Source organism: Cyphomyrmex costatus, unplaced genomic scaffold (genome assembly GCF_001594065.2).
Source record: "Cyphomyrmex costatus isolate MS0001 unplaced genomic scaffold, Ccosl1.0 scaffold410, whole genome shotgun sequence".
NCBI classification, from domain to species: domain Eukaryota; kingdom Metazoa; phylum Arthropoda; class Insecta; order Hymenoptera; family Formicidae; genus Cyphomyrmex; species Cyphomyrmex costatus.
This window is the reverse complement of record NW_017278319.1, coordinates 4,547-17,771: the sequence shown is the minus strand read 5'-3', so window position 1 is coordinate 17,771 and position 13,225 is coordinate 4,547. Positions and strand designations below refer to the sequence as shown.

Below are 13,225 nucleotides of genomic sequence, written 5' to 3'. Positions count from 1 at the left end.
GTATTACACATTTATTAACTAAGCATTTTCAGAATACATTTTAAAATGTATATTATGAAAAACTGTAAACGTTTCACGAAATGTAAATAGATAATTGTACGGCATTCAACATACAATTACATGAAACTGAAATAAAATCAATAATAGTAAATATAACTTTTGAAATATTCAAAAATGTATAACCGATAAAAGTTGTTAATTTAATAAAAATATTATTTGCCATAAAAATATTATTTACCACAATTCTCTTATGATTTTATTCCTTTTATGCTGTATGGTTTTGTATTCAGCATTCGCTACGAAGCGGCCGCGCCTGTTAACAGATGTACACATTTACGTACACATACACACACGTATCTGAACATTGTACGTAATAAGTGTACAATGTAATCTTTTACTTTACAAAAAAGAATTTTTAATACCTTAAAAAACAACACTGTTATATAAAATATAATGCTGTGAATATAAAATATTTCACAGCAAAAACATGCGTACACGACAGCTGCTACGACACGACTGGCCTTGATGCGCAGAAATAAGGGGACTAAGACCTAACGGTCGATACAACGCGCATCTTACTACCTGAAGCGTTTAAATTTTGGGGCCCAACGGACATAATAGAAACGTTCATTCCAGCTCTCGTTCAGATTATTCTGAGAATCTTGAAAAACTTCCAATTTGTAATTGCTTAAGGAGCCGCGATATACGACTTGAAAAAAAAAAATACCACATCAATATACAAATAATTTATAGTATGTTGATATATCAAATAATTAATTTCATTATTAACAATAATTATAAATTATTTATTATTAAAATACATTAGTTTTGCTGAAAAAAACGAGATAAAAAAAAATTTTTTTTTAATTGTTAAAAAAAATGTTTTTTTAAACATTTCGTCAAAATTGTTTAATATCAGCTTAAAGTGCATAAAAAAAGCTACAAATTAAAAAAAAAAAAAGTCCGCTAGCATGCTTCGCACCCTAGTGAGAAGCTCGACAATTAAAAAATTTAAACGAGTATTGCGGCCATTGTAATTAATATTTTTAATTCAATTTTGGTATACTTAATTGGCACTATAAGAAGTAACTTTTCCTTCAATATCATTTAAATTGAGCGATTAGAAAAAAAGATACAATAAAAAAACGAAAATTTACCATTCCGTTACATTTCTTTTTTTTTTGAGGTTAGATTGCAATATTTCGAACTTGACCATCTTAACTTTTTTGTAGAAAATTTCATAACGAAGCGATTGCTATTTTTTTATTCTCTGTACGATGCAAGGCACCCGAGATATATGAAAAAAACCACAGGAGGCCAACGAATTTGTTAATAAATGTTAATAACTAATTACGCGGCAATCCAATACCCTTAAAACTTCACAGTACTTCAATCCACATTGCTTTTGACCCATTCCATGAAAAAAACTGGGCAAACAGAACAGTTCCCATTTTTTTTTTATTTTCGCTAATATGACTCCAGGTTACTCTTCCGTTACCTTTTTAAAAAAAATTCATAGAATTTAATAATTTTTTGGATTTAATATTATTCTCACAACAATCTATACTGTACAGTATACAAACCCTATTAGTCGATTTCAGTAAGACATATAAACACTGTATGTCTTTCTGTATTGATACACATGTACTGACTTCTCCCCCTTCGATTTTTCTCTTTAATTCAAGATACCTACTCCGCATTATATTTCACAAATTCTCCGCTGCTCTGCTAAGGAGCGCATAACTTTCCACGCAAAGCGATTTACACTCTCTCCCACCCCTCCTACCTAAGGGATGCCTAACTTTCATAATTGACTGTTGCACAACGTTGGGAGCATTCAGCGGACTTAACAGTTGAGTGAGCGCTCGCTGTTCTTGGTGTATTCTTCTAGATCTAAAATTCAGATTGGATGATCTAAAAGAATACACCAATAACAGCGAGCGCTAACTCAACGAAAAACTCCACTTACGACGTCATTGTGTCGAAGAACGTTATGTTTCCGTTTTTCCCGCGAAAATTAATACATTTCAGTTTTGACTTTCAAAAAGTAGCACATTTCATTTTATACCACGAATAATATGTTTGAGCATTTTGTGTTTGACGAAAAATAGTATGTTTCTTTTTACACCACGAAAACTAACACTTTCCAACATTTAATGGCCTTCAGCGAAAAGTAATATATTTCACTTTATATCGAGAAAACTAATATGTTTGATGGTTGGACTATGAAAACTAATATATTTGATGGTTTGATTACGAAAAATAGTCTGTTTCACTTTATACTGCGAAAAGTAATATAAAAGTTGTAGACTATTCTTCGAGAATTTCGATGACTGTCAAAGGTTAGAAGTAGAAATCTCGAGTAGGAGTCTCGAGCCGGCAGCGATCAAGGACGGACGTGTTTTTGTTTCTCTCCGTCATTTCGGTCTTTTTATTCGGATTATAATCAGTTACATCATATATATGTATATATATATGTATATATATGTGTATGTACTTCCTCTGTATGTTGGATGGTGGTGTGGGTTCCGATGCTGGACAGTATTTTCATGGTGGACTGAGTGCGTTGCGATTAAACTGGTATAATCTTTGATTTTACTTCGAATTTACTGGTCTTGTTGCCATTTCCGCTGTGTCGGTTCTCATATCTGCCAGCTCTCCTCGAATTGTTCTGCCGACTCGTCGCTCGTCGTTGCGTTTCGGTAGGTTATCTTGCGCTAGTTGTATATGTTATCGATGCATCTCGTTTATCACGTGCAATACTGTCTAATATTATACATTTTATCAGCTTAATTTTATTTGTTAAATCCGTCTATTTGTTTATTATTAATCATACGTCTCTCGTTTTTTGTCTCCGTTCTTTGTTCTGTGTTTCACCTCTACAATTTAGTTATACAAATTTATTTATATAAATTTAAACATAAACAATGAATCATCTTACGTGCTGTAAATGTAAACGTTTTCTATCGCGCTCAACGCTTGTCTGTACATTTTGCGGAACTAACAATAATGCGTCTTTGTCTGTTCGCACGACCCCCGCTGCAAGCTCCTTTCTGTCGGCCTCATCCGGAGCGGTGTCGTCTCCTGTTGTATCTTCTGGACCCCTTGTTTCTCTGGTCTCATCTGATGCCGGATCCCCGCCCGCCGGGCTGTCTATCTCTGCCCGTGACGCGCTAGTGCCGCCTGACATTAATACTGCGCTATCCGAGCTGAGGGCTGCTTTGGCTTCTTTCACGGCGAATCTGTCGTCCTTGGATGATCGCATCGCCAGGCTGGAGTCTGGAATTGGTGCTGGTGATCGTCTGGAGCGTGGGCTCGAGTTGGTTGGTACTCGGTTGGCCTCTCTCGATTCATCCGTCCAGCGACTCGCCGGTGTCGAGACTAGGATTGAATACCTGTCATCTTCCGTTGATGCCCTGTCGTCCGACGCTGCTGCTCTTAGGGATGGACAACTGTCACTCGAGGGGCGACTGTCTCGCCTTGAGGCTGGCGGTAACTTGCAAATGGCTACTCCCTCTCGCGACGTCTCTACCGCTCTGCCTGATGATTTCGCCGTCTAAATTTATGTGACTTTATGAACGACCGGAGTATCAGTTGAGTTCGTTGATTTGATGGTAGTTCTAATCTAATAAAAAGTTGAAATTTAAATTAAGAAAAAAATTAATTTTATAATAGCAGAAAACGTAAAGAAAGTAATTTCTTTCACTATATTAATCTATAATCTATAATAATAATACGAAAGTAATAATAATAAGAAAGTAATTTCTTTTACTATATTAATCTATAATCTATAAAACGTAAAGAAAGTAATTTCTTTCACTATATTAATCTGTAATCTATTAATCTATCTCTTATTATTAATCTATAAGTCGTGAAAGATGAGATAATAATAATTATTTAAAATTTTTTTCACTAAAAAATAGAAAATAAATTACCTGTAACATTTTGTATTAATGTAAGGCCACTTTCATTAATAATACTTTTTCCTATTTCGTCAGTCACTATTATATAATTCTCCATCTTAGAGAGATTATTAAAAAAAGATATATTCAAAAAGTATCTTTATAATTATAATAGTGACTGACGAAACAGGAAAAAGTATTAATGAAAGTGGCCTTACATTAGTACAAAATGTTACAGGTAATTTATTTTCTATTTTTTAGTGAAAAAAATTTTAAATAATTATTATAAAAAAAAAGATTTATAACATACTATCTTTTTTAACATATCTTTTATAACATATCTAGATTTTTAACATATCTTTTTTTTCATAATCTGTCTACACTAAATATTATAATATTATAATATTTAGTGTAGACAGGTTATGAGGCACGTATTTACATCAGTCACCATTACCTATAATTACCTCTTATTTAGGTTAGTAAGCTGATACTCATTACTGCGCATGTCGAGTTATTTCTACCCACCTCTCTGACATGAGTTAAGAAAGTTAACTCTAGAGTTAATCCTGTCGAATTTCTGAACGGCTTACTCTAAACATACTTCCGGTCATATTCGAGTTTCTGAACGCTATAGAGTTAACTCTAGTTAACTCTGAGTTAAAGAGTAAACTTTATGAACGCAGCCCTGGAGATCATTATTTTCGGGCTGTCTATGGCCGCGTCGGAGGACACCATCTCCTTGATTATCAGCGTGGCCGCCTCATTGGGCATGACGCTTGCGCCGAGCGAGATCACTACTTCTTTTCGCATCCCGGCGGGCGATGCCTCGCGTGGTCGACCGCTCGTGGCGAGGTTCACCACCATAGCGAGGAGAAATGAGCTTTTAGCTCGTGCTCGGCGGCAACAAGTTGATCTCGTCGCCTCTCGTATAAATCCATCATGGCCTGGCTCTAGGATATCCCTTCAGGAGCGTTTAACTGCCGCCGAGAGGCGAGTGTTCAATGAGGCGAGGCGGCTTGCTCGTGCTCACGGCGTTCGTTTTGTATGGATGCGTCGCGGTGTGACGTATATTCGCGTGTCCGAGGGATCCCCGTCGTTCCATTATACATCGGCTGACGAATTGTTATGTAAAGTCGGCATCGTCGCCTCGGGCTCCGGTGCTCTCGGCTCCTTTTTGTCGGGCCTCGTGCCTGTTAGTCGCTCGGATTGATCGGATTTGCATCCTGTTTGTTGCGCGTGGCTCATGTCAACGCCAGATCACTTGTTCCGCATCTTACTCAGGTCAAAGATTTCATAGCTTGTCTGCGGCCGGACATACTGGCCGTCAGCGAAACGTGGTTGCGCCATGATGTTGATTCGTCGGTCGTCTCGATTCCCGGATATTCGCTTATCCGCCGTGATCGTCCCGCGGGGAGTCGGGGGGGCGGAGTTGCCCTTCTAATCAATGACACGTTTTCTTTTCAGGAGCAGACCATTGCTCACCCTACTGGCTCACTCGTTGAGTTGGTGGAAATTATACTACACCTTAGAAAAAAGAAAATAGCTGTCTTATGCGTGTATCGCTCCCCCCACTCGCCGCTAGCGGACCTCGGGTATTTAGAGGCATATTTGTCTGAACTTGCGTGTCGCTCTGACTTTATTGTATGTATGGGTGATTTCAACATCAACATGCTCTCACCGACTGATGTTGGTACCTTGCAATTGAGATCATTGATGTCGCTTTTCTCGCTCAGGCAGGTCGTCCGTTAGCCGACCCGTATAACATCCTCCTCCGAATCATTAATTGATTTGATTCTTATTTCATCAGATGTCGGCGTCGCTGAGTCCGGTGCATGCGTGCGATCTCGATCAGCGATCATTGTGCTGTCTACGCTGCGTTGCGTTTGCAAAGACCGTCGCGTCGGTCGCGGGTCTTCCTGTATCGAGATTTAAGATCTATCTCGACAGACGAAATTGAGGCTGAACTCGATGAAATCGACTGGCTGCCTCTTTTCGGTATGGCTTGCGTCGACGAGATGGTCTCTTATTTCGAGTCCTCTCTGCTTTTCGTGTTCGATCGGGTTGCGCCGATCTCTGTTGGGCACTCCACTCGGCATTTCGCCCCGTGGATTAACACCGCTGTAAAAAAATTAATCACTCTCAAAGCTCGAGTGCTAAACAGATTTCGGCGGACTCGCTCCGAAGCAGACTGGACCTGTTACAGGGATCTCCGAAACGCTACTACTGCGGCTATCCGTCGAGAGAAGGCGGCTTTCATATCCTCACCCCTCTCATCCAGTTCTCCTCGCTGTTTCTGGCGTAACCTCTCGCTTCTCGGTGCAATTTCAACTTCCTCTCCATCAATTCCAAATCATCTACGTAACCCATCTCTCCTCAATAATCATTTCATCGACTCTCTACCAAACCCTGTTTCCGGCAGTCTTTTTTCCTCTCAAATCGCTCTTCCCACAAATTCTGCCATTTCTGATCCTTTCAATTTTACTCCCATCACCGGTGCTTACCTTTACAATATTTTTAAACATATAAAACTGACTTCCGCTGGACCCTACGATATATCAGGTCGTATGCTACTTTTATGTCTTCCACAATGCCTTGATCCTCTCCTTCATATTCTTAATCACACTTTACTCTCCAACACCTTCCCGTCGGCCTGGAAGCAAGCAGTCGTGATTTCAATTCCAAAAAGCAATAACCCGTCTTCCCCCTCCTCTCTTCGTCCTATATCTATTCCTCCTTTCCTATCTAAGTTGCTCGAACGCATTTGGTTTGATCAGCTAAACGACTTCGTTACAAAAAGCAACACTATTCCCGACAGTCAGTCAGGTTTCCGCAGCTCTCACAGCACAACTACCGAGTTACTTCACTTATCAGATACTGTGCTGCGCGGTTTCGATACTGGACTGTTAACTTCGATTATCGCTCTTGATTTCTCGAAGGCATTTGATACTATTGACCACGAATTACTTCTTCAAAAACTTCTTTCCTCCGGTCTATCTCCTTCTTCTCTATCCTTTCTACGATCTTTCCTCACAAACCGCTCTCAACGCGTTCTTCTTTATAATCCCTCTCCCTCCTTCTCTCACTCTCGAATCGTACCATCCGGTGTTCCTCAAGGTTCTATTCTTGGTCCAATTCTTTTTACACTATTCACTGCCGATCTTGCCTCCATTGCACTTAACAGTAAACTCTTCATGTACGCTGACGATGTTGTTCTACTTTACTCTTTTCAACTGTCAGATGCGTCCACGGCTGCTACAAACATAAATCGGGATCTTCACTTGATTGCCGAATGGGCTTCCTCAAACTCACTCCATCTAAATCCCTCCAAATCATCTCTGCTAATTGCAGGATCACCTTTCCATTTATCACACCTCTCCTCATTCAACATTGTCATCAATCAGTCGCAAATCCCTCGATCTTCCTCTATTAAAATACTCGGTGTTCATTTCGATTCCTCATGGTCTTTCGATCAGCACGTCCTGGTGAAAAGTCGCGCAGCCTTTCTTCGTCTTCGTCTCTTATATCTTTTTCGTCACATATTCTCAACCTCACAGAAACTCCTTATATCTCAACTGTTCGTAATCTCCTTATTCGACTACGCAAGCTCGATCTATATTCCGGCTCTGTCTCAAAAACTGCTCACTCGTGTTCAACGCATTCAGAATGCATGTCTTCGTTTTTCATTCAATGTTCGTAAATACGACCACATCTCTCCTTATTTCTCGCGCTCAAGTTGGCTAAATATTCGCCAGCATTTCATTCTCCATTTGTGCTGTCTTGTATTTCGTCTTCTGCATTCTGGTGTTCCTCGATACCTCCGAAATCTATTATACTTTAACTCTGATCTTTACTCAAATAACACTCCTGACACTCGTCATCAAGATTCCTTATCCTATCCAAGACATCGTACATCCAAATTTAAGGCCGCATTCTCTTATACCGCCACAAAATTTTACAATGCGATACCATCTTTTATCCGATTATCCCCTTCACTTCCTTCTTTCCGTTTACGTGCTTCAAAATTCATATCAACTTTGTAATACTAATATCACTGTATATAATCCAATAAGTTATAAACATTCATACACGTTCTCTCTGCCTTTTTTGTCGTACATCATACTACACTCGTAATTGTTATCTTTTATACTGGGAGGCTTCATATCAGCAGCTTTGCTGGTGCCTTGCCATTTTGTGTATACACATTTGTCTCACCAAATCTTTATAATTTTTATATGCACAATAAACTAATAATAATAATAATAATAATAATAAATACTTATACTAGTGATTTTATTTTTAGTTCCAAATAATAAAATATTCCATTGTTATTGTTACTTTTAACTTCCGTAAACAAAAAGAAAGCGCGGAGATTTAGAGAGACATCGGCCAACTGCACACACCATGTTATCCTTCCATCATAGGTAAAACATATTAGCTTCCGCGGTGTAATTATAATTTATAAATTATACTTTTTTTCATGATTAAACATTAAAACGAATTAATTTTTGCGACATAAAATATTACTTTTCGTAACGAAACCTTAAACATAATAGTTTTCGCGTTTAATAAGGTGAAACACCTTACTTTTCGCGGTTACACGTCTTTAAATGTTGGAATGCGTTATAGTTTTCGTAATATAAACAAGAAATGTGCTACTCTTCGTAGCAAAATTTTCAAACATATCTATTTTCACGATATAAAATAAAACGAATTACTTTTTGCGGTTAATCGCCTTTCAACGCTGAACGGAACGTGTTAGTTTTCATAAAACGTGTTAGTTTAAAAGGAAATTCTCTTCGTAAAATATTCAAACAGTAGTGTTCACGGTATAAAGCGAAATATGTTACTTTTTGCGACTAAACGCTGAAACATATTAGTTTTCGTAGCAAAGATCGAAACGTATGATAATATTCGTAAATTAAATTAAAACGTGAAACTTTTCGCGGAATCACGAAATATACTGTTTTTCGTAGGACAAATGAAACGTGCTACTCTTCATAGCGGGCGTCGATATATAGTTTTATTTTTTAGTTTTTTTTTTAAAGACACAATTTCAAATGATAAAAATAATTGTAAATTTCGTTACTGTTATTCAAAAAATGTTACTACGTTACTGTTACAGTTACCAAAAAAAAGTATAAACTCAGTTAATAGTAAAATTACTAAAAAAGTAACTTGTAGCTGTATGTAACTTTGTTATAAGTAACGAATTATTTCCATTCTCTGATTAACGTTTTGCTAAATGTTCCTTTCTTTAGATCGCCACATCTTTTGGAATGATGACTCAAGCTTTTATACTTTGGAAATAATTCAGTCTACTCTTGAGGATTCCGGATATTACACGGTGACAGCAAGGAATATAAACGGCTCAGTATCTTGCCGATGTACCCTTGTGGTAGATAAAGGAATTCGGGCCTACATTGCACCGGAATTTCTTCGTGATCTTAACGTAACTTACACTGTTCATTCAGGCGGGGAACTACGAATGTCGGCGCAACTTAAAGCTTATCCGTGTGTTGGCGTCGTCTGGTGAGCGATGATTGCAATTAATGATACTCACATCTGTTATATGATAACATGGTTCAGAATAAATATTTTGTTTTCTTTTTGTGGTTGCATTTTTCGCGTAGGCATCGCGATGGGTTTCGCTTACGACCCAATAGAAGAGCGATAATGACTTTAAGCCACGATGGTACCGTCCAATTCTCTTTGGCTGATGTTACTACGCGAGACGCAGGAGTTTACAGTTGTACCGCAACAAATGTAGTCGGTCAAATAGAGTCATCCACGAGGGTAATTGTCACGACCGCGATTCAAGATCAATCGTTCATTAGTAAATCAGTTGATATTACCAGTCTAGATATACCGTGAGTTCAATCATTATAATTTATCTGGACGTTCCATTATTATACATAATTATTTATTTCACTAATACAAAATTATAAATGAAATTGTTCTACTTTTAGATATTCAAAGGAACCTCTTTTTATCACGAAACCTTTATCAACTGAAGCAATCGAGGGAGATACAGTTATTATTCTTTGTGAAGTAGTCGGAGATCCTAAACCGGAAGTGATATGGTTGCGCGATTTTCTCAAGGTAAATTGTTACAAATATTTTTCTAGTTTTCCAACTTATTTCATCTACGAGACTTTTTACTTCTATTCGAATATCAATTTAATATGATGTAATAATTAGAGAGGGACATAAAATTTAGAAAAACAATTAAATTGAAAAATCAAGGACCCTTTATATAATAATAATCAACAATAATAAAAAAGAAGTAAGAATCAAAATTATAAATAAAATAAAAATACTGTCAACTTAATACTAAAGCAGAACTGATACATTGTCAAATTTTATATGATAACGAATTTTGTATTAATAATATATTTGTATTTAATTGTAATTTTGAAATTGTAACATTGAAAATGATCCGATCGGAGTCGAAACATCGTCTGTTGAATTGTAGCTACATTTTTTAATATTAAAGTTTTTGTTATATTATCGGCTCTTTGCCTTTTATTATTTTAATTGTTTTATATTTATGGAGCCTTACATTAACTATTATTTTAATGTAAAAGATATAAAAATATGATATATGAGAATAATTTTGAGAAACTTATCAACAAGGTCACAACAAATTTTAAAATTAATAATCTGTTTATTAGCTTAAATATGGTGAGTGTCGATAACAAGTTAGATTGTATTAAAATATAATATATTTAGAATATAATGATGATACATTATAACTATGAATTAATAGCGATTTGTGTTATATAAAATATATAAGGAACACAAATATATAAGTAACACAAATAAATTTTTATATTGTATAAGTAACACTATTAGTTCATAGTTACAATGTATCATCATTATACTTTATATTATATTTTAATACAATCTAACTTGTTATCGACACTCACCATATTTAAGCTAATAAACAGATTATTAATTTTAAAATTTGTTGTGATCTTGTTGGTAAGTTTTTTTATCTCAGAATTATTCTCATATATCATATTTTGATATCTTTTTATATTAATGTTACAGAAATATTGGTAATATTTGAAATTACTAATTTGTAATTTCTTATTAACAGTGTCATGTTTTTCTACAATAATTTTGTCTGCAAATAAGATACTTCGAAGTCTAAAGATGATTCAATATAGAGTCGATACTATAGTTACTGGTTATTTATACCTTTTATTTTTAAGTATTAATTTAAAGTAGTTTTTAAGCATTAATTGTAAGTTGCTTTTAATTATGATTATTTTATAATGTAGTTAAAATTAATAGATTATCTAATTATATGCTTTAGTATTAAGTAAGTTGACAGTAGTTTTATTTTATTTATAAAATTTAAATAATTAATGAAAAAAACTGATCTTATAAAAAAATTTCAATGTGTGTTTAGATTAATTAGTTTTAATTAAAAATTATAGCCAGTTGTAAAAAAAAAGAACAATGAACAAATGGTGAAATGACACATGTATCTAATGAGACTTGATTTGTATGTGACTTATTTTATGGATCAAGGTAACAGCGAAAAAATGACTACATATTAGAGCATAAGAGAGAACGTATTGTAGCCATAAGTAGGCACATTATACGCCTTTATACATATAAAGAAAATGGCATTGACATTGAATAGTTTCTTTTATGGTAACACATTACGTCATATTATATTTTTAATACAGACAAGGGAATAAGACTTAATATATATATGTATATCGTATTTAAAAAGACATTTATATTATCAATTAATGATATACATACGAATCCAAGATAAGAAACAAAAGGTGCACCGACCAAAAAGAAGACGTGTATACATATATTATGTTAAAAATATAATCGTAAAATACGCACAGATGAATATCATCCCCACTTGTTGTCAAGACCAACTCGGCTTTCTTCGCCGATGAATCAGTACTGTGTACGAGCAGCAAAACAGTCATCATGTAACTTCAGCAAACGAATAGCCGCTAAAATTTTTGACATATGACGTGAACCATTGTTCTGTGTAAAACGTGAATATTTCAATTTAACTTATGAATACTTAGTGTGTTTTTATTAAATTCACAATTTTTAGCAATTAATGAACAAGTTTTTATTATTATTCTATACTATTCACGAAAAATGTTTATTATTATTCTATACTATTCAAGAAAATTAGATTTAATTTAATGTAGAATACAAAAGTGTAAGTACGACATCAAATTATTAATTTAAATAACGTTATGTTTACAAAGTTTTAATAATTTTTAGTGAAAAGAAACAAACAAATTTTTTTAATTTATTTTATGGCGTTTTAAATCTGTTGCCAGAAGAATTCTATTAAATCCAATTTCTTTATATAAATTTTTTAAAATGTTGACATTAATAACAATAAATGTTTATATAATAATTACATTTATTATAGCTAAATTAATTGCGTTTTTTACTTGGTAGGATTCCATCCTTTATTTATGGCAAGTCGTTTTATTTATTAATAGCATAAAAAAAATTTAGTCTAATGTTAAATTCTTAAAAAATAGTCTTATAAAAATTAAGATTTTTAATAATGAATTCAAATTATGTCGTAACATAATAATATTTCCATGAATTATAAATATATCAAGATATAATAAAAATTTCGAATTTTTATTATGTCGCGATATAATAATAATTCGATGAATTAAAATTATATCGGGATCGATATAATAAAATTCGGAATTTGTTGTGTGCAATTATAGTTTATACCTATAAATGATTCCTATGATAAACGATACGATTATTATGTGTATACTATAAATGTACATGTGTATGTATATATATATATATATATGTTATGATAAAGGCCAAAAGTCCTTTATCCCTATGCCCAATTTCTTCATCTCTAGATAACCTTTATCCAGCAGATATCTCCCAGAATACAATGGAGATGTCTCTTGGATAAAGTTATCCGCAATTTATTTGGAAGTGAAGAAATTAGACATTAGAGAAGAACGTTTATTTTATAACGTCTATTTTTTGTAATTGGCAAAGAATCCTCTGCATAAATTTTAACGCAAATAGATTCTAATGTGACAAATATAGGATATGATACGCAGATGTAAGATATGATTAGAATTTAAAAGTTAAAGATTATAGTTGTATTCATATAGCTGAACACATATTAAAGTACATATTTTAAAATATTAAAATATATATCGAGAAACAAGAATTATGCTTTACTCATGTAGTGTATTTAATCAGAGCATTTGTTCGACTTTCGCTCCCTATATGGACTAGAACCGTGGACGAAGACATCTCTCTCTCTCTCTCTCTCTCTCTCTCTCTCTCTC

The 13,225-nt window shown here is 34.5% G+C and overlaps 1 protein-coding gene across 1 annotated transcript in view; it reads left to right on the top strand.

Annotated features, from left to right (window-relative positions):
• LOC108777137 (uncharacterized) overlaps nt 1-13,225 on the top strand; it is a gene marked incomplete at its 3' end in the record, with an annotated part of 55,340 nt that overhangs the window by 39,080 nt on the left and 3,035 nt on the right. The window contains exons 25-27 of the mRNA XM_018543948.1: nt 9,161-9,431; nt 9,533-9,769; nt 9,869-10,001. Of these exons, the coding sequence (XP_018399450.1) occupies nt 9,161-9,431; nt 9,533-9,769; nt 9,869-10,001 (641 nt within the window). The remainder of the gene's footprint in view (nt 1-9,160; nt 9,432-9,532; nt 9,770-9,868; nt 10,002-13,225) is intronic.